Raw genomic sequence first — 22,560 nt, 5'->3', positions numbered from 1 at the left:
ACGCGGACACACACACACACACACACACACACACACACACACACACGATCCTTCGAAGGAGCAAACACATGCCACAGGCTTAGGGCAGGACACAAACTTTTCTTCCAAGAACCCAAGTTCTCCAGGAGTAAAACAAAACAAAACAACAACAAAAAAAAAACAGACGGACGTGACCCACAAGCGGGTTCAAAGCGGAAACGACCTGTGCCACGCAGCCACAGTGTAGACGTCACACATATCTCCGCCTCTTCCGGGAAGGGGCGGGAGGTCGCGAGGTTTTGTTACGCAGGCGCATTTGCGCGCGGAAGGTGGAGCTGGAAGCTGCCTGGGGGTTTAAGGGAGACAGCGGTGCCGCCATTTTGAAGGTTTTTGTTGCAGCGGCTGGGGAGGTGAGACGGCACTTTGGCTTCATTTCTCGGCCAAGGTGTCCTTTGCTTTTGCAGAGGTAAGGTTTTGGGTGGGTTGTGCTTGGCTGGGCTGCTTTCCACTCCTTTTAGGTATTGCAGTGAGTTGTCGGATAAACGAGCTGGTTCGGGGCTTCGGCGATTGGGATTCCGTCGGGACATATAGCTCCGTGCTCCGTGAGTGGCCTTTCAAACTTAAAAGGTGCGCTGGTGTATGGTAGAGTTCAAGTCCTGCGGCGGGAGGCCCGGCTCTGCCGCTTCTTCTTTCCTGATAGCCCTGGCCGCTCGCCGCCGGCTCGGGAAACTCGGAACGGTCCCGCCCCGCCCGGGAGAGAGAAGACAGAAATTGAGGGGCCCTCGGACATCAGCCCCCCTGGTGCCTGGTCTCGGCCGATAGTAGCTTCTGGGGGTGATTCCAGAGTCAAACATGGTTCCCGTGTTAGTGTGCCAGCGGCGATGGGGGCTGGGCGTCCTAGGGACTGGAGTCTGAGTTTATGCGGCGATTTGAGTTGGTGTCTGTGAGGGCTGGTACGTCCTTCGTGCGACAGTTTTACTCCAAGGTGGAACACGGCGTTGTTGCAGCAAATCTGCATTTCTGACACTTTTGCATCGTATTTTTCTTGATTGGCCATCGATATGCATATCCGATCCTTAGGAAAAAGCTCTCCGAACCATCTGGCTTTAAAACTGTCTTTGTACTGTCGTGCTCCACACACACACCCCCATAGGCTTTTTGTTGCCTGTAAGTGCAATCCTCGCGGAGCTCTAACCTTTTTAGATAACTTCAGGCCATGTACAGAACATAAAATAGGTATTATATAGGGTGTTGTTATAGGGCAGTAAAGAATCTTATTTCTGAGCCCTGGCAGAATCGCTCAGTTGGTAGAGCGCCCTCTCGCTGCACCAAGGTTGCGGTTAGGTCCCCGGTCAGGGCACACACAAAAATCAACCAATGAATGCATGCATTGATGGCACGACAAATCACTTTCTCTCTCCCCTCCACTTACCTCCTATTTCCTCCTTCCTCCCTCCTTCTCTTCTCTCTAAAAATAAAATTTAATGTAGGTCAAATTTCTAATACGAATATATACAGGTGTGGGCAAACGTAAGTTTACAGTTGGGAGTAAGGGAAAGTTTATTCTTGTATTATTTATTAATTACTGTATTTCCCATATGAACAACTGTACACCTATTTTTGCCCCACCCTGAGCATATGGACCCATTATATTTGGTGTTGTTTTTTTTTTTAAGATATCGTGTGATTTTAGCACTTAGGATTCTTTATTGATTAGAGGTAGTTTAATTCCAGATAGTTTTTCTTTTTTGTGAACTGAGAGGAGCCTTATCCATAGAATGGGTTCAGGAGTCTCTGCTTCCAGAGAAAGTATTTCTGAACGTTAATGGAAAGTAGGGGGAAGACTTCCTAACAACAACTAAATTAAATTTAAAGTAGTTAACTTGCTTTAGAAAGTAAAAATGTTTGGCTCTCTTAAGATGCTTGTTTGAATTTTATATTTGCATATTGATGATTTGGGTTATTTGAGAAATTTGCCTTGTTAGAGGTGAGCTCTTTTTGGTAGACTGCCAAAATTACCACAGACATAGGTTTTGGAACAACTGCATAATAATGGCTGGTGATAATACTCTGTTATTAGATGTTACAATTTTGTTTGATGTTATTTAAAAGTGCTTAAGCTATTTTAAAGAGTTTCTGATGTGGCCTGACTTGTGGTGGCACAGTGGATAAAGCTTCGGCCTGGAACGCTGAGGTCGCTGGTTCAAAACCCTGGGCTTGCCTGGTCAAGGCACATATGGGAGTTGATGCTTTCTGCTCCTCCCTTCTCTCTCTCTCTCTCTCTCTCTCTCTCTCTCTCTTTCTCTCTCTTTCTCTCTCTTTCTCCTCTCTAAAATGAATAAATAAATAAAGTTTAAAAAAAAGATTAAAAAAAAAGTTTCTGATGTGGTTAAAATACAGTTTTGGTAATTGAAGGGTCAAAAGAATTCCACTAGAAATGTTTTTATGGCTTTTCTGATGGCCTATTTTCTCAAGTTAATTTGTATTGTCATTCGTTTTAGTTTCCCTTATTGAAAGAGTGCTCATTTATTAATTTCTAGTGACAAGGTTTTAGAATTTTTGTTTGATTCTGACCAATGCCTTCTCCTCCCTTTTTAAAGCAAGCTACGTTATCAAATGTTTGATGGGCATAGAATTAGATTCAGCAAAAGAAGTGAGTTAAAAAGATCTGATGGCAATCAGGCTCTGATGGCATGATACATACATTTTCTTATGGAATACCTCAGGACCATTGAAGCTGCCTCACTTCAGAGTCTTTCTAATCCCTCTGAAATCACATTTTTTACTTGATTTTGTTTACTTGATACTAAGTCATTTAGGAAAGCTGAAGGAAGTAAACTGAGCTGATTTTGCTTCATTTTACCTCTTTTCAGCTCCATGCTGAGTTGTGAGACTTGCCCTGTTTGGCACAGTTTAGCCATCGCTGTTAAAACCTAACTGCTTTGAAAAGAATTAAGATGGAGAGAGACAGATAGGGATTACATTGTTTGAACACAGATACTGAGTTTGGAAGGAACCTGTGCATTAGAGGTTTTAGATGGCGTCAGGAATTGGTGCCCATTTTCATCTGATTTCACAGAGACCATGTGCATCTTCATAGATTGGTTTCTTCTTCAGTGTCACTCCAGATCTACAACAAATATGTTTTAAATTTAAGACTAACTGGACCCTGGCCTGTTGGTTCAGCGGTAGAACTTTCAGCTCGGCATGTGGAAATCCTGGGTTTGATTCTGGGTCAAGGCACACAGGAGAAGCTACCATTCCCCTCACTCCACCCCTTTGCCTAGGATAGCAAAAGTAGCTCAGTTGCTGAGCAACAGAGCAGTAGCCTCAGATGGGCAGAGCATCCTCCCTAAGGGGCTTGCGGAGTGGATCTGATCCTGGCTCATGCAGGAGCCTGTTTCTGACTCCCTGCCTCTCCTCTCACTTAAAAAAACAAAACAAAACTGCAGGATATCCTGAGAAAAGCTTGTTAGACAAAAGAGATTGTAAAACTTTCTGTTGCTCTTCAGTTTCTCTGTTGAATACTTTGTTTTGTTTGACTCCTTTCTTTTCAAAGCTTAGAGTCATTTTAAGATTTAGAGAAAGGAACTCTCACATATTTGAGAAAAAGAAACTTCATTAATGGCTCTCTCTCTCTCTCTCTCTCTATATATATATATATATATATTTTTTTTTTTTGTATCTTTCTGAAGCTGGAAATGAGGAGGCAGTCAGACTCCCGCATGCACCCGACCAGGATCCACCTGCCACGCCCACCAGGGGGCGATGCTTTGCCCATCCCCGCGTTGCTCTGTTGGGACCAGAGCCATTCTAGTGCCTGAGGCAGAGGCCACGGAGCCATCCCCAGCGCAGCCATCCCCAGCGCCCGGGCCATCTTTACTCCAATGGAGCTTTGGCTGCAGGAGGGGAAGAGAGAGACAGAGAGGAAGGAGAGGGGGAGGGATGGAGAAGCAGATGGGTGCTTCTCCTGTGTGCCCTGGCCGGAAATCGAACCCAGGCTGACGCTCTACCACTGAGCCAACCGGCCAGGGCCAAGTCTTTATATTTTTTAATTATTATCTATATTGGCCTGACCTGTGGTGGCGCAGTGGATAAAGCATCGACCTGGAAATGCTGGGGTCGCCGGTTCAAAACCCTAGGCTTGCCTGGTCACAAGGCACATATGGGAGTTGATGCTTCCAGCTCCTCCCCCCTTCTCTCTCTCTCTCTCTCTCTCTCTCTCTCTCTCTCCCTCCCTCCCTCCCTCTCTCTCTCTCTCTCCCTCTCCTCTCTAAAATGAATAAATAAAAAATTAAAAAAAAATAATTATCTATATTGTGTATCTGTAAGTGTTTCTGACTTCAGCTATTTGTAGTGCAGTATTTTGCCAAATCTGGGTGACATTTGTGATAGTGTTTCCCTTTAGTTCACACTTTAAAGCTAACATTTTAAAATGAAATTTTATCAATAACTTAAATTAGGAGATTGGTAATAATTTACCATAAAAAGAAGGTAATGATACAAATAAAACCAAAAAAAGTAATTTCTGGGTAGATATTGTTGAAGGCTCTAAATCTGAACCTTGGCTCTTTTTATAATTTTTTAAATGTTATTTAGCAAGTGTTAGTTAAAGGTAAGCACCAAGCTGAGAATTTATCCAAAAGAATTGAAAGAAAATATATAGTCTCAGTGTTATTCATCATTTAGTCCTAGATCTGACACTTAAATTCATCAGATATAACCAGTGGAATAGTGCCTCATGCCTTAGAAAATATTGCCTACAAAGAACCTGTATGACCCCATGTTCGGAGTGTTTATATTTAAATAATATTAATGTATAATATTATAGTTGCTAAACATAACTACCTATAACCTCCACAACTCACTTTTTGTTTCCGTTAACAGATGCGACATTCCAAAAGAACTCACTGTCCTCATTGGGATGGTAGAGAAAGCTGGGGACATGAAAGCTATAGTGGAAACCACAAACGGAAGAGGACATCCCACAGTAGTACGCAAGAGAACAGACATTGTAAACCACATGACCAGTTTAAAGAATCTGATTGGTAAATTGAACTAGTAGCATTTTAACACTAATAGTTTTAATGCTTTATTATTAGTTTATAGTTTTCATCTCTCAAATTATTTTATAATTCAGTCAATAAATATTTAGAAAATAAATATTTAGAAAAGAATGCCTTTTCTAGGCTAGATACTTTATTAGTTCTGAGGCTACAGTGTGAATAAAACTTAATTCCTACTCTTATATCTGCGTATTTCTCTCGGAATGGTAGGAACAGTTAAGTCCTGGCTGCCAGTAATGTGGGGAGATGAGACACAGAAAGTTAATGGTGATGATAGGACACTTGTCAGTGCCTTAAACTTGGGCGTAGGAGGGAGATATGTATGTTAGCATTCTCCGTTGATATTCCATGAATGAGAGATAATGAGGGGGAGGAAGAATATAACTTCAGATGAGACAAACAGCATGTACTGTTTGGGCATGTTAAAAAGTACATTGGGGATTGTTAATTACTTACACTATGTTCTATAGGTTATTTTTGTAGGAAAGAGCAGTGGATATATTTGGGGTGTCACAGGTAGTAGCCAATAATTTAAGATAGGGCCTCAATAAAAGTTTCCAATAGCATGTGTTGTTTCATTGTATTTTTACTGGTATAAAATTTGGAGATAATATTTTCATATAAACTTAAAGGAATTTCAAAGTTCCGAAATGCTTAAAGTCTAGGTGAATAGAGTTTCTTTCATCCTGTCTTCCATTAATTTTCTTTTCTCATTTGTTTTGTTGGTCCTGTTTCCTCCTTGTTTTGTGCAGATGTTCCATTGGGACTGTTTACCAGATTGCTTTCTAAATTAGCCAGCTGGGGTTACTTTATAAAACAGTATGTAATTTTTTTCCTTCTCCATCCTAAAACAGACTTGTTCTGTAGAACAGTAAGCTTGTCCGCAGTCAGCATAGTTTGATCATTCTTCATCACACACTGTTACCCTGTTATTTGGGAGGAAGTGGGTGGGTTTATGACAATTTCAGTGACCTAAGCTAATTAATGTACTATAGAAAAACATACCCTATTATTTATAAATACAAAATACTCTATAAGTATTATCTTAACATGATAATACTAATCACTTGGGTTTACTGTACATTGTATATGTGGAAAGGAACTGATCAAAGTGATGAACAGTTTGTTCCTGTTCATCATTAACTACATAAACACGATACTAAGTCCAGTTGGCCACTAGGCCAATAGCTATTTCTTGGAGATTGGCACTGGGAATGTCTGGTGGTGATTGCTCTCCATAATCTTCTGATCAGTATAGGGAAATTTTAATAGTCTTTTTGAAGATGAAGACTAAAGAATTTTTTATAAAATCATTAAATTCTGAAGAATATAAAGAGGCTAACTCTGGTAGGATGTTAGTCTCCCATTGTTTGGATATAAATTCTAATAATTTGTTCTTGAAGTATCTTTATACACAAATCTTAGCCTCTGATTATTTTCTGAAGATAGTTCGTAAAAAGGGACATTTTCAAGTTAAAAGAGTATGAACTTGCTACATATTAATGTCTTTTTCTAGAAAGTTTGTACCAAGTTATACTCTGATAGCATGCTCCTTGTCCTCACCACTCTTGGCTATTTTAAAATGCCAAAAGTGGAGGTCTGTTTAAATTTTTTAATTTCTAGTGAATTTGTACACTTAACCACTTGAACATTATTTTTTGTGTTAGCCTATTTTTCCTATTAAAGTGCATTTTTCTTACTGACTTAGGAAAACTTTTATTGTATATCAATTATTTTACCTTTTTTATATATTGCAAAGGGTCTTTTCTTTCTGATCTGTCTTTTGGCAGTAGTCTGTGGATTGGTGTCCCTCCTTATAGGTTTAAATCAATCAGTTATGCCAGTATCAGGAAGATGGATGTGACTATAAATAACACCTTTAGATATTGTGGTGAAAATCCTTAAATGTTTTTCTCATATAAGTATCAAGTCTTAAAATCAATGATTCTTAAACTTCAATGTGATTAAAATCACCTTGGAGATATGTTTAAAATGTATGTTGCAAGATTTAGAATGAGTCTGAAGGCCCAGCGATCTTCATTTTAAAAATAATTCCATATTTTGACATTGCTGATAAACAGACTACCCTTTGAAAAAAACTATTTTAAAGTCCTTAGGCTGGCGTGCGAGATTTTAGATGGTCTGTTCCCAGTTTATATATTTGCTTATCTACGCCTATGTGAAAATTGTCCTTGCTGTAATTGTCTACTTACTATTTCCAGAGTAACGATGCATAGACAAACCCATCTCTAAGTCATTGTGGCTAAAAGTGGTCTATGAATATAAAATGGTAATATGCTATTCTCACATGGCATTTCTACTTTCCTCTTAGTCCAAACCCAGACTTCTCTTTAAGATGCCACTCTCTCCTTTTTATGAAGTCTTTCCTAACCATTTTCAGAAAGTTTGAGTGCTTGCAGCATTCATGCAGCCTTTCAGCATTTCTTGCATTGTTGAACTTTATTTTTATGTGAGGAATCTCAAACTATTCATTATTTTCTGGCAGAGATTTTGCCACATATGTATATATTATCTTCTATAGGACCTTTGTTCAAATAAAAACAGATGTCTGTAGCCTCATTAATCTTGGCTGTTTGTAAAGAATGCAGTGAAAATTTCACTAGACATGTAGTATATATTTTTAGAAATTATATCTTTTCATCCTGTTCACTCTGTCCATAGCCTTTATAATTCTTTAATTTGTATGCTCTCTAAGCCTTGGTTGTTACAGATTGAAGAGGCCCTCGTCTTTTTAGTTTTTCTTCATGGTATTACTTCACCTCATGTTTGTTACTCTATAGATTGTTTATGGATTATCAGCAGCTCTAATTTCATACATTATTCTAGTTAAAGATTTTTCATTTTTTTTCTGTTAGAAAGAGTTTGGACTTTTATGGGAAGAGTTTAAAAGTATGGTAATTTCTGGTTTTATGTCTCTGAGAGGTCCAAGCCAACTGATCAGACCCCTGAGCTAGACTCACAGTCTTACTGGAATATCCCGAGTTGTTTCTCCAGTGGGTAGAACTTAAGACTGACACTGGGGAAAGTGGGGACAAGGGGTTTCTGCATCTCTGCAGCTTGTATTTGATGCCGGTTCTGTGGAGTAGCAGTTTTAGAGATGCTTCTCTTTATTTCTGCCTCAAGCAGCCCCCTGGGAAAAGGATGACAGCTTATACTGGGGAAGAGAGGGATTGGTGAGGGCATCTGTCAACATCTGTCACTCCATTGCTTGTCAGGATATTTTAGCCGATTTGTCTGACTGGGCAGGTGTCCCCTCTCTCCCTCAGTGCTCCATGTGCATCCCTCTTGAAGCTTCGCACTCTGTTGAAGAGGACGCTCAACCCAGGTAGAGAGGGGATGGGCAACTGGGCCAGTTGAATCTGTCCTTTCCATCTATCTGATCAAGGCTGCTTAACTGGGATACATTGACTTCCTGAAGTCTATGATCTCTGAAATTCCTTACCAAGTTTCGTTTATATGTTCATGCATTTCTTGGTGAAATAGGGTCCTTATCTTTCATCAGATTTTCAAAGGGAACTGTAGATTCAGAAGGTAACCGCCGTGGTACTAAATGATGCTGTTTTCTGTGTAGATAGAATTCTTGTGTATTTTGCAGCAAACAGGCATAACAGGAAATTAGAAATGCAAAGGAAAGTAGGGTGGTGGGTCTCCTGTAATCCTAGGCAGGCAATTATAAGATCCCTTTCTCAGGTAAGAGAGACATATTTTAGATGTCTCTGGCACATGAAGGCAGCCTTTAGAAGCTATTTTTGTTTTTCAAAAGAACAGGAAGCTAGAAATACAAAGAAGAGAGGAGATGGGATAGGTGATGTGTGTAATAAAATTGTCCATCTAATCAGAGTTAGACTTTGTTCTACAACCCTTGCAAATCACTTTCCTTCTAGGGATCTGAATCATTTGTAAAATGAAAGGGCTGGAGTCTGACCAGGCGGTGGCGTCTTGGATAGAGCGTCAGACTGGGATGCGGAGGACCCAGGTTTGAGACCCTGAGGTCGCCAGCTTGAGCACAGGCTCATCTGGCTTGAGCAAAAAGCTCACCAGCTTGGACCCAAGGTTGCTGGCTCGAGCAAGTGGTTACTCGGTCTGCTGAAGGCCTCCAGTCAAGGCACAAATGAGAAAGCAATCAATAAACAACTAAGATGTCGCAATGAAAAACTGATGATTGATGCTTCTCATCTCTCTCTGTTCTTGTCTCTCTGTCCCTATCTGTACCTCTCTCTGTCCCTTTAAAAAAAGAAATAAAAGAAAAAAAACTTTAAAACAAAAAGGAAAGGGCTGAAGTAACTCTTGAGTACACCACCTTTTATGAAAGAATTATCTGTGCCAGAGATAGCTAAGAATCACGTTAAAAGAAAGGGATCTGTTTGCCTGCCTCCAGCTGTATGCCTCTGTGAGAAAAAAGCTTAGTTGCCGGTGCATATATCATTTGAATTTTTGGTTTTAACTTTCTGCAGACGGCAAAAGGACACTTAAGTAAACACTAAACATAACGCAATGATTTGGCTTAAGCTTTGTTCCTTGATGTGAGGTTCTTGACAGTAGTCTGTATAATAAATATGAACCTGTTTGTTTATTGGTTAAAGTAAAATTACTTAAGTTTTATAATGAGGATAAATTCTCATACATCAGCTTGAATTTTTTCTTTTATTGAATTAGCCATTTAAACTGGGAATTCTTAAGAAAATGTTTTATAGGAACCACATTACTCTAGAATGAAGAGAATAATTTGAAATCTTTTAAGGTCCTTGAATGAGAGAGATTATCGGGACAGGAGATACATTGATGAATACAGAAATGACTACTGCGAAAGATACATTCCTAGGCATTATCACAGAGATGCTGAAAGCAGTTACAGAATCCACTGCAGTAAATCTTCAGTCCAAAGCAGGAGAAGCAGTTCTAAAAGGAAGCATTATAGACACTGTTCAAGTCATCAGTCACATTCGGTATGAGTGATTTTGTATTTATTTGGGGTGGATACTTACTTGTGTGTAAAGCTCTTAATGAGCCAGTAAGTTTGGAAAACTTATATAATACTATTTGTGTATATTGTTTTTATGTTTGAGTTCTTAAAGGAAACTTCCAAATTCTCATAGCTAATCTGTATTTATTAGCTAGTCCTCATTTACCCACATTTACTCATTTTCCATAGACACGTCATGAGTTTCTTGATTTTAACATCAAAAATATTCTATTTTTGTTTTATAGTATAATGTTATGAAATAATGAATCCCCAGCTTTCATTTTGAACATTGTATTTTAAAAGAAACTCCTGATGCTTGAAAACAAATACAGAAAGTTGCACTGGTGGATACTTAAAATATTCTCTATATTGCATAGTCCCATAGCACAGTGCATTTTTGTCTGCAACTAGTTCCACTGAAGCTCTGAAAATGAGTACTGAATGGGAAATGCATTTTTTTAAAAACCTGCCCCCCCCTTTTTGCAGTCAGACTTGTTTGACCAGTAAACTTTGAAATAGTGTTTTCCTCTCGTAAGTTTTCTTCAGTAAAACTAGCTTTGATGAGAATAAAATTGAAATTAACTAGCCATTATTCTTTCCTTTTATTTTAATCACATATATTTTTAAATATTACTAGATAAATAATTTCAGCTAATCTTGGACATTTTAAAACATTTTTCTGACAAACTAGACATCTCTATTCACAGCATTTGCTATTTTATAACAAGAGATTACTAGAACATGACATTGCATTCTTTAATTTCAGACTTCAATTAAATCAATATTTTAAAGAGACAATTGTGTTGTTTTTTTCTATTGCCACTTTAAGTATCTTATCTGAAAATCTGTTCCTTGCCATGTTTTTCTTCTGTAACATAAACTGTGCCCTGTGAATTTCTGGGGACTGAATTTGAAATTGCTCCTGCCAACTGTTCGTGGCCTGGTGCTTATCTGAATGCCTGAATATCTCCCCGCTGAATGAATTGCGTATTCTGCCCTGAATTCACTCTGATATATTGATTGGCTGGACGATCTTGGTGCTGCCCACTTGCCGTTCCAGAAGAGCCAACGAAGGAAAAGATCCAGGAGTATAGAGGATGATGAGGAGGGTCACCTGATCTGTCAAAGTGGAGACGTTCTAAGAGCAAGATGTATAGAATATTTTTCAACACTTTTTAAACTTTGCAGACAGAATAATCTTTTTAAGGAATAGTTTGTCAGCGGGGGGGCTAAAGAACTCTTCATTGCTTTTTTTGTTTTATTTTGGGTTTTTTTGTGGGTTTATTGTTGTTGTGTTTTTTTTTTGTATTTCTTCTTTTCTGTAGAATTTAAATATTTCTACTCTAAAGTTCCAAAATAATAAGTGGAATTTGAGATTAGATCAAGAAAGATAGCTCTATCTAATTGTCTTTGTAGCAGTTGAGAATAAAATAATTTGAGTGCTGAAACTTTAGTTATGCTTTGATAGAGATCATTTGAAAATATTCCACACTTAAGCATTCATTGTTTAAATAACTAGATAATTTGTACTCGGATACTTACACCTCTTTCCCTCCTCACTTTAGATGAAATCGTGGACACTTTGGGTGAAGGGGCCTTTGGCAAAGTCGTAGAATGCATTGATCATGGCATGTAAGTTGGTGGGGGTTTTTTTTGTTTGTTTGTATTGTTTTGTTTTAACATTCTGATATTTTTGGTAAGGAAGGATCCATACGTGGTAGTCATGTATTTTCTTGGGAGGTGTAAATATTCAATATTTCTTGAACTATGTGCATGATTTACTTACCATGAGTGTGTATTTTGATCAAGAATGCTTACACATTCTATGAGATGGGGTTTATTGAAATTAAAGTAGGCATTGAGGTGAGAACTTAGGCCCTTAGCCTTATGTAGGAGATTCAGAGTATTTTGCTTTACCTTTGAATTGCAGAGATAGTGAAACACGTCTAATCTTGGTTCAAAAAACTTTATTCTTGAAGGATAATATTTTCATGTTAGATTCAACTTTTTAAACTAAAAAGGAATTATATTACCTACCAAACAAGTTGTATTGAAGCCTTTGTGATTTGACCCTCTCTGCCTCATTTAACGTTTTCCTCCAGAACCTTTTCTGTGGTTTGCAACTTTTTTGTTAATAAACCTCTTAAATCAATTTAGTGAAACTACATGTTTCTAAATTAAATCCTAAAATTTTTTATAAATTAGTTGGAAAGGATGTAATTTGCAGCTCACCATAAACATGGATGTTTTTGAATAAAACAAAAAGCAAACCTCTCTTTAGATGTCTTTGAGGGAATCTAAATGCTGTAACAACTTGATACCGTCATCCAGAACATCCTCTTCTTTAGTGCTTGGAAATGTTTTATCTTTGAACTACTTTCCTTCCACTTTACATACAGAACATTCTAAATATTTTTTAATAACACTCTGTCTTTGCAACTAAAATGTGGACATAAATTGAAGTTTTAAAATATTTTGAAATATGTTCAGACTTACAGAAAAGTAGAGAAAGTAATTCAAAGAATTTCCCATATATGCTTCAACCACAGCCCCCAAATGTTAACATTTTACAATATTTCTTTTATTCTTTATACATGTTATATTTTCTAGTTTTACCAGCTAATCTGTAGACCTTACATTTTACCATTTGTCCTATTAATGTCCTTTTAAAATTTCTTGAAATTTCAAGATCCTGGATATCCAATCAGTAGTATTTAACCGATCAGGTGCAGATGATAAATTTTGATACGTAGACCTAAAACATGAAATTTAATTGGAAATTTATCTTCTGTGATGGTTGGGGCTTTTAAAAAATGAGTACTTATGTGTATCCATAGAGAAATATATGTCTTAGTATTTATATTTTAGCATACAGTTTTTATTGTTTTTATAGTTAGTCATACATTAGATGTATGTTTTGTCATACCACTAATGTTTGACACATGCTACTTATTTTATAAGTTAGAAGTTTTGTCACAGCTACTTATTTTATAAGTTCTTTTTAAGTTGAGATAATATGCCAAATGTGGGGATATATCAAAATAAACTTTAATAACTTATCAGCTCATAAACTTCATTGGGGCTTTGTTGAAAGAAATGAATTGGAAACCACTAGACATGGGGAAAGGTTTGTTTGCACCTAACCACTAGAAATATTTGCCTCAAAGATGTTCTATAGGGCAATAGTTTTCAACTGCCGGTCTGCCAGAAATTTCATGCCAATCTGCTGAAGAGTTAATTAACCACACAGATGTGTAAAGATTATAGAGTCTGTCATCATTGGGTCTGTAATCTTCATACAGTATCGGGGGTTAACTCCCACGTCGGCATGAAATTTCTGGTGGATCAGCAGTTGAAAAAAAAATGGTCTAGGGCACACATATTGATCTAATTATGGGCGTGTGAGGCTTTCCTTTCTCTTGTAAAGTGGTAGAACCAAAATGAAAAAAGAGGCTTGAATTCTGACTTATCTTCTGGATGTCAGGTTTAGAAAAGAAGACAAAGGGAGGTTAAAGATTTGGACTCCCATTTCCTCACATCACTCCTGGCTCTGTACCTCTTAGGAAGTGTTACAGGGACCCCAGTCTGACGCTCCCTGCTCTCTTCTACAGATCTTTCTGCCTGTTTCCATCATGAACATTAAGCGTTTTCTTTACTTAATGGTTTATGGATGGTGTCTCCTTTGCCCCAATGTTCCCTTTTCCTCCCACTTCTGACAAACTGATGGCTGTCTTTCAGGGCTCAGTCGTGTTCACCTCCTCTCTAAAGAAGGCTGAGCTCCTTTAACCCCCAGTGGTTTGGCTCTCCCTTCTCTACTCCATAGGACCTCATCCCAAGCCCTCTGACCTTATGATAAGCGCATGCGTGTCTTTCTGTTGGACTATTAATTAGGTACATAGAGACAAGTCCTGTCTTTCCATCACTTACAGAGTGGGTCTGTCCTGGTGAAGGAGCAAATGCTTTCAGCAGTAGCGTATTCTATTTGAGGTTTATATTTTTAATTTTATAACTTCTATATAAAATATAGGTAAATTTAAAATTTTGGAAAATTAAAAGTCATAAGTATGAAGGGGAATCATTACTCCACATAAAGTAAAGTGTATTTTGTCAAAATGTTTTAAAAGGATATTATGTGAAATCTGGTATAAATTTTAGAAAAGTAACAGAATAATTGATAATTATGCTTTTGAAGCAGCATGTCTTCATCCTGCTTGTGGATATTTACAATTTTCATCTTAATTTTCTTTTCAAGGGATGGCATGCACGTAGCAGTGAAAATCGTAAAAAATGTAGGTCGATACCGTGAAGCTGCTCGTTCAGAAATCCAAGTATTGGAGCATTTAAATTCTACTGACCCCAATAGTGACTTGTAAGCATAAATTTGAATTATGATCCATCATGTTATATGAAATAATCAGAATTCTGTGAACTGAATTGTTTTTATTTGATCTATTTTAGCCGATGTGTCCAGATGCTAGAATGGTTTGATCACCATGGTCATGTTTGTATTGTATTTGAATTGCTTGGACTCAGTACCTATGATTTCATTAAAGAAAATAGTTTCCTGCCGTTTCAGATTGACCACATCAGGCAGATGGCATATCAGATCTGCCAGTCCATAAACTGTAAGTATACTTGATAAATCTGTAAACTTTAGAATATTAAAGTTTTTTGTTATACAAGCAGCATATAAAAACATGGTCACTGAAAATACATGTTGTGAAGATGAAACCACTTTTGACCCTTGCATCCACTACTAACTCTTCCTTCCCCACAGTGGAAATGAAATTTGTAAGTGAAACCAATAATGTGTTTTTGTTCTCTTGTAGTTTTGCATCATAATAAGTTAACCCATACAGATCTGAAGCCTGAAAATATTTTATTTGTGAAGTCTGACTATGTAGTCAAATATAACTCTAAAATGGTAAGTTAGATAGCTTGTTTTAATTTTTGATGGTTCTTTAAAATTAATTTTGCTTAGTGATCATTGGATAAGGAATTTCACTTCTGGTACTTAACCCAAAAAAGATAATCTTTCTTTGCCTTTCTCATGGGCTTATGTTGAAAATCCAAAAAGATAATTCACTTTCAAGCCTTTTGGATAGTGTTGTAAAAGATTTCAGTCTTTATTGATCTTCATGTTTACTCAACTGTATCTCTCTAGAAACGTGATGAACGTACACTGAAAAATACAGATATCAAAGTTGTTGACTTTGGAAGTGCAACATACGATGATGAACATCACAGTACTTTGGTATCTACACGACATTACAGAGCTCCAGAGGTCATTTTGGGTCAGTAGACACCAGACTTCTTAATACTATAATTAAAGAAGAGCTTCTTGTTTTCTACAGCCTTGTCCAGGGAGGGTGATTTTTTTAACAGTGTACAGAAAATGCTTTGCTATTTTCATAAAAACAGTCTGGACATTACTGTAAATATTTTTCAGAGTGGGAAAAATACAATACCATCTGTAGGGATACTTCAGGTGATGGTTATTTTTGAACAAGTTAATCTTACGAGATCATAAGAACAAGCCATATTGGCTAAGTATATCACAGCATGGTGATTTTGCAGTGATTATCTATTTTTGTGTCATCACTGAAGCATGATACTGGTAAAAATCCTAAAGGTTTGGTTAGCAGACATCTAAGTACAGGGTGGGTGGAGGTCAAGAGGGAAAAAAGAAAGGCTAGCCTAAGGGAGAGCTTTAGATAACCCTTGACAAGAGAAAGACTAGAGAAAAAAATGAGTTCAGGTACAGAGTTCAGAGTTTAGAAATAACAGGGAACTCAGTAAAGGAGCATGTATCAGAATTTAAAAGTTAGGGACCAGGTCATGTTGATAGAACTGGGAAGTCCAGGATGGCTCTGGGGGCTTGGAGACAGTGGGAAGTTCAGATTAGGCAGTGTGGGGAGGTAGCTAAATGGAATAGGCCTGTTACTTGGCAGAAGGAAGGGCCAGCTGAGGAAGCATAGGAAAACAGTTTATGGCATCAGTTGTTTCCAGTTTTTACCTTTTTTGGTCCAACAGGACTTGATAGTTGAAAACTAATGATTTTATCTACATAGAAGTTTGGTAAAGGGATAAGGAAATCAAGACTATTACGTAGAACTTTCCACAGTGATGGAACTGTTCTAGATCTACACTGTCCAGTCTGGTAGCCATTAGTGGCATGTGGACTACTGTGGACTGGGAGCATTGCTCATGTGACTGAGGAATAGAATTTTAAATTTTATATGAATTTAAATTTTAGATTTAAATAGCTATGTGGCTAGTAGCTACCATATTGGACAGCACAGATTTAGAGCTTCTCTTTGAAATGGTTCATAGGTTTCTGCTCAGTGTGGTATGAAAGGTGCTGTGGTGTTGCAGTGATTTACAGAGGACATTTATGGTTGAGGACTGAAGGCTACTGTGAGGTGAGGTTGAAGGAAAGGCACACGTGTAGGCAGAGGTTGTGGACAGGGAGGAATTTTCAGAGCTTTAACAGATAACTTCCTTGGTTTAATTTTTGCACCATTTAATGTGGGCAGATACAACACAGAACAATTGACATTTTTTCTTTGTTATTGGTACATAAAACAGTGGTGTATCTTACAGTTAATGGCCTCTCATTGAGTAAAGTGTGGTCGTTCTCAGTAATAATAAAATTCCAGGTGTGGCCATGCAAGGGATAGTTGGTATAAATTCAAAATCATTATTGACCTTTACAAAAACACATCAGATTGGGAGAGGAGAACGGTCCTTTGTATGTTTGTGGCATGTTAATCCTGAGGATTAAGGCAGAATTATCAATAGATAGGAAAGGAAGGTGTGTCAGGTGCTATAGTTGAGGTCGGTTCATCTCATGTCTTGGGCCTTGATAATAAACAGATAAAATTGAGAGAGGTTGGTAAAGGAGAATGATGGAGAATTCCAAAGTCTGAGAAATGGACTCATCAAAATGGTGTGCTGAGGTTATAGCCACCGTGGGGGAAAACTAGACTGGAAGATAGAAGTACTGGAGAAGAAAATTTCTATCATGAGTCCAAGCTGTGTTATTTGGCCATGTTGTATGGCTACATAAGTAGAAACCGTGCTCCATTATCCAGCTGTTCAAACGATAAGCACTGCAAGGGTTAATAAAAGTGACTAAATCCTAGTCAGGACTCTTGAATGTGTTATTTCTTTACATTTAAACTCAGTGATGTTACTGAAAGTGCTTGAAATGTCTTTTAAAGTAGGTTTTATTTATACCGTATTGTTTACTAAATATTTGATCTTTAAAAGGTTAAAATACCGGCCTGACCTGTGGTGGCGCAGTGGATAGAGCGTCGACTTGGAAATGCTGAGGTTGCCAGTTCAAAACCCTGGGCTTGCCTGGTCAAGGCACATATGGGAGTTGATGCTTCCAGCTCCTCCCCCCTTCTCTCTCTCTGTCTCTCCCTCTCCTCTCTAAAATGAATAAATTAAAAAAAAAAAAAAAAAAAGTTAAAATACCTGTATGGTTTATTCATTTCATCTCCTTTCCAATTGAGTATAGACTTAAGAAGGCTGGATTGGATGTTTTATTTTTTCCAGAATGGTATTTCCCTTGAGAATTCTGAAGGAAAAAGTATATGTGATCATGCATAGGACAGCCTGAAGTACACACATATATAGGTCCTTGTCTGTGTGAACTTTGAATGGCTCTGTAAATCTACTTATAGGTAAAACTGCATATAATATTCATTGTGATTCTTATATAATTTATGTAAAACTACATTTCTTTCAATGGAAGAAGTAAACTTGGGCATCAAGCTTATGATAATTGATAAGGGCTTAATAATTCCATTCTGAGGATAATTATTATTCTATGTTTGATCTTAATAAATGTAAAATTTCCTGGAACAACCATGAACTGATGTAACAGTACTCGTTGCATAAACAATTCAGACTATGGAACATCTCCACAAATTGGAAGTTACACTTGGGAAATATTTACTAGTCCCTCTCATTTTACATAAAATGTTCCCTCCCCTAGGATACATGCTATAACTTGATATAAGGATATAAAGCACTGAGAACATACTGCATGTTTGACATAAAACTTAAAATGTAGTTCCTGAATTTACTGTCTTTCTCCCAGATGAGCTATGTAAAGAGATGACTCACAGAGAAGGATTTAGAAAATTGGCAATTTATTGTTACATAAAAAAATGTTTGTTTTTGTTTTTAAATAGCTTTAGGTTGGTCTCAGCCTTGTGACGTTTGGAGCATAGGTTGCATTCTTATTGAATATTACCTTGGTTTCACAGTCTTTCAGGTATGTATTTAATAAATACGGTTCAGTTAAATTTTAGAGGCATGTAAAATTTGTCTTCCATATTGAAAAATTACCACAGTGCCTTACGATTAAAACTTATATGCAAAATGGTTATCCTCTAAAACCATAGTTGAATGAAATACTCTTAGTGAATGGTCAGAGTTTTACATGTGATTGAGATTTTTAACACATGTTCATGTGCAATTTCTTTATAAATTTATATTAGCATTGCTATGGCCAGTTTAGTTCACTTCTGGTTATATTGACTATCCATATGGCCATGAACAAGTCACTTCTTTTTATAAAAGAATTCAGGAACAATAAGTTGCATTTTATTCTAAGTATTAAGCATCCATGACACTCTAGGCTCTTAGTGTATAAAGGTGAAAAGACAACATTGCTACAAGGAAATCATACAAAAGATACCTCTGGGAAAACTTATAGTATAATGTGGTATTTGCTATGAGTCAGGGTAGAAAGTATAGTGGGAACCCAGGAAACGTGAACAGTTAAATTCTCTTAGCGGGCGCTGGCCAGTTTACTCAGTGAATAGAGTGTTGGCCCAGTGTATGGAGGCCCTGGGTTTGATTTCACCCCCAAAATATTTCAACTAAGAAACTATCTTAAAATGTGGAGCTAGTATTTGCTATCTGGTCTTTTACAGAAGTTTGCCAATTTCTGCTCTAGGAGCATCCCATTTTAGCTGTGTGACATTTTTCTCTCTTCTGCTTTAGCCAGAGCTCTGTTACTGTATAGTTTAAGACCATGAACTTTGGCCCTGGCCGGTTGGCTCAGCGGTAGAGCGTCGGCCTGGCGTGCGGGGGACCCGGGTTCGATTTCCGGCCAGGGCACATAGGAGAAGCGCCCATTTGCTTCTCCACCCACCCCCCCTCCTTCCTCTCTGTCTCTCTCTTCCCCTCCTGCAGCCAAGGCTCCATTGGAGCAAAGATGGCCCGGGCGCTGGGGATGGCTCCTTGGCCACTGCCCCAGGCGCTAGAGTGGCTCTGGTCGCGGCAGAGCGACGCCCCAGAGGGGCAGAGCATCACCCCCTGGTGGGCAGAGCGTCGCCCCTGGTGGGCGTGTCGGGTGGATCCCGGTCGGGCGCATGCGGGAGTCTGTCTGACTGTCTCTCCCCGTTTCCAGCTTCAGAAAAAATACAAAAAAAAAAAAAAGACCATGAACTTTGACTTGGGTTCATAGCTCAGCTTTCCTCATTTATGAACTTTGTGACTTTGAGCTAGTATCTTCAGCTCTTTGAAACTCATGTTCCCTTATACCTAGCTCAGGATTGTTGTGAGAATTATTGGGACTATATTTTTATTGCCTAAGATTAGTAAGTGTTCATATATTGCCATTCATTGGCTAATGGAGGTTAATTTTGGTTACGTGACTGATTATATGAGGCAGTATTTCTGGTAATTTTCCCCAGTTCCTCATTTAAACAGTGCGAGAAATACAAATACATACATAAGGGAACTGTTCAGTTTTTTACATTAAACAAATATGTTTCTCCACAGTACAGAGCCTTACTGGTTCATCTTAGAAAGACTGTTAATTGGGTTTGCACTAGATAATACAACTCATTCAGTATTGTTCATGTTCGAAGTAGAGTGTAATGTATAATGTGTTAACTGTCTAATATAGTCCTTTTATGTCAGTACTATTTTCTTATGTTTTCCTTTATTTTGTACGTAGGGAGATGAAAAATGCTAATTTTTTTTTTCTGCACTTTTCAGACTCATGATAGTAAAGAGCACCTGGCAATGATGGAACGGATATTAGGACCCATACCGACACACATGATTCAGAAAACACGGTATGCTATAAGAGTAAAGCCCTTGTGGAGTACATGCAGTAGCTGATACTCAAACTACAGAAAACCCAACTTTGCTATTGCCTGTTCCAAGAACTGCATATTTTGAATTTTTTCATAAATAAAAGTTTTTTTTAAAAGTGCAGTATTTACCTGTGATCTAGTAAACAAAGTGGTGGTTTTTACACTGCAGTAAATCTTGGCATAATTGTTTTCCAAAGTTGATACAAAAATAATACACAGATTGGTAAAGAGAACTTGTCTTTGGAGTCATAGCAACCTAAGAGTACTGTTGCTAATCAGCTGTCCTTGGACAAGGCACTGTAGTGCAGTGGTTTTCAACCTTTTTACACTTGGAGATTGGTGAAAATAGAATTCTGGGGACTGCTAAGGCAGAAATCACCCTGAGCATAAATTCAACTTAGGTCATTGAGTCTGCAAACTTCATACAGTATCAGGGTGGTTAACTCTTTTGTGGACTGGTCTATGGATTGGCAGTTAAAAAACACTGCATAGTGGTTTTCAAATATAGCTGCACCTCAGAAGTCACAGGAAGTTGTTTAAAACATTTCCAGCCCCTGGGAAATTTCTCTAGGGACATAAGAATTTACAGGAATGGGTTTAGGGGCTTCTGTTTTAAAAGCTGACTTTCTCTTGCCCTGGCTGGTTGGCTCAGTGATAGAACGTCAGCCTGGCGTGCGGGAGTCCTGGGTTCGATTTCCGGCCAGGGCACATAGGAGAAGCGCCCATCTGCTTCTCCACCCCTCTCCCTCTCCTTCCTCTCTGTCTCTCTCTTCCCCTCCCACAGCCAAGGCTCCATTGGAGCAAGGTTGGCCCGGGCGCTGAGGATGGCTCTGTGGCCTCTGCCTCAGGCACTAGAATGGCTTTGGGTGGATCCCGGTCGGGCGCATGCGGGAATCTGTCTGACTGCCTCCCCGTTTCCAGCTTCAGAAAAACACAAAAAGGGGGGGGAAAAAAGCTGGTTTTCTCTGTATGCAGGAATAAGGAAGATAGTCTATAAGTTATCTGATAATATAGTGGTGATTGCTAAGATTTTTTTTTTAATTGTGTACGTAGAGATGCTTATACTTCATCTCTCATAGTGGGGACAGAATAAACATGGATCTTTTGTTATTTTACTAATCCAGACTTCTTTTTCATGTAGGAAACACAAGTATTTTCACCATAACCAGCTAGATTGGGATGAACATAGTTCTGCTGGTAGATATGTTAGGAGACGCTGCAAACCATTAAAGGTAAGAGAAAAAAGATTTAAAGGTCTAAAAAAATGTTTCAACTACTTTTAAATATCTTTCTAAAATAAAAACTTTTCCCCTCAGGAATTTATGCTTTGTCATGATGAAGAACACGAGAAACTGTTTGACCTGGTTCGAAGAATGTTAGAATATGACCCAGTGAAAAGAATTACGTTAGATGAAGCATTGCAGCACCCTTTCTTTGACTTATTAAAAAAGAAATGAAATGGAAGTCAGTGATCTTATTGTATACTTCTCTAGAAGGAGGTTACTTAAGACTGTCAGTCAACTTTAAATATTTTATAACATTAAATTTTTTATAAACATTAAATTATTTTGTACAGTTAAGTGTAAATACTGTATGTTTTGTATCAATAGCATAATTATCTTCTAAGCAAGTATGATCTTGATAATGAATGAGATAACACAAGTTAATTTTCCTTTTTGAGATTCACATTTTAAAAAACCTTTGAAATATCCTTTGTGTCCAGTGATAACTGTGATTGATCTGTCTATTGTACATGGAGGTTGACTCTTTAAAGGGATTTTTTTGAGTAAAAGGAAAACTTGACCACCTTATTCTTAATGAGTAGTCTTTATTTACCTCAAATTTAGAACTTGAAAAGTTTTTTCTGTAATTGTTGAACAAGTAGTAAGTATTAATAACTATGTAGACAGGTGTTGGAAATCAAAATCCATGGGAAATGTTTAATCTTGGCATTTTATTCAATTGTCAGTCTTGTGTTCTGTCTCCTCGGATGATGTCGGTAGTAAATAGTAGCATTCATGGAGAGGTGTCCAGTTCGTCCATAGTGATGAGTAATAAAATCACACACACGCTCTTTTAAAAGTCTAGGAAGTTTGCTTGGAAAGACCTGTTTTCCCGTAGCTATTTAATGAGGGACAAACATAGAAACAGGAATTATTATGACTGAGTTTCTAGTTTTTAATGCCAGATCTTGAGTCTTGTAAATGTTTCACATCTGTTTCCTCAGCAAATGAAGTAAATAGTTAAACCTCAGCCTATGAGAATTAAGGTAATAACCCAATTTATGTTTGTGTTTATCTTTACTAGTGATTTTACTGAAAATCATTTTGGAAAGAAACAGATTTCTAGACCTTAATTAGTTGTTTAGCATGGTGAACTTTTTGTTTTCCTAATGAGATTTTTTTAC

The 22,560-nt window shown here is 37.8% G+C and overlaps 1 protein-coding gene across 6 annotated transcripts; it reads left to right on the top strand.

The window, feature by feature from the left end:
• The first annotated feature begins 307 nt into the window (after positions 1–307).
• CLK4 (CDC like kinase 4) lies at positions 308–21,964 on the top strand. 6 transcript variants are annotated; one of them, XM_066341893.1, is made up of 14 exons: positions 308–445; positions 4,867–5,027; positions 5,798–5,864; positions 9,808–10,012; positions 11,093–11,180; positions 11,595–11,661; positions 14,282–14,398; positions 14,488–14,654; positions 14,859–14,953; positions 15,194–15,323; positions 18,234–18,316; positions 20,053–20,132; positions 21,295–21,385; positions 21,470–21,964. In XM_066341893.1, exons 2-14 carry the CDS (start codon positions 4,904–4,906, stop codon positions 21,608–21,610), a joined length of 1,455 nt encoding a protein of 484 aa, XP_066197990.1. In that variant the 5' UTR covers positions 308–445; positions 4,867–4,903; the 3' UTR covers positions 21,611–21,964. The 6 variants fall into 6 exon arrangements, with proteins under 6 accessions (XP_066197990.1, XP_066197988.1, XP_066197991.1 ...); XM_066341891.1 differs by having other exon boundaries at positions 11,090–11,180; XM_066341894.1 differs by lacking the exon at positions 5,798–5,864 and having other exon boundaries at positions 11,090–11,180.
• The last annotated feature ends 596 nt before the right edge of the window (positions 21,965–22,560 follow it).

This window comes from Saccopteryx leptura, chromosome 6 (assembly GCF_036850995.1).
Source record: "Saccopteryx leptura isolate mSacLep1 chromosome 6, mSacLep1_pri_phased_curated, whole genome shotgun sequence".
Classification (NCBI taxonomy): Eukaryota; Metazoa; Chordata; class Mammalia; order Chiroptera; family Emballonuridae; genus Saccopteryx; species Saccopteryx leptura.
The sequence above is the reverse complement of the archived record's forward strand: the minus strand, read 5'-3'. Positions and strand labels throughout refer to the sequence as shown.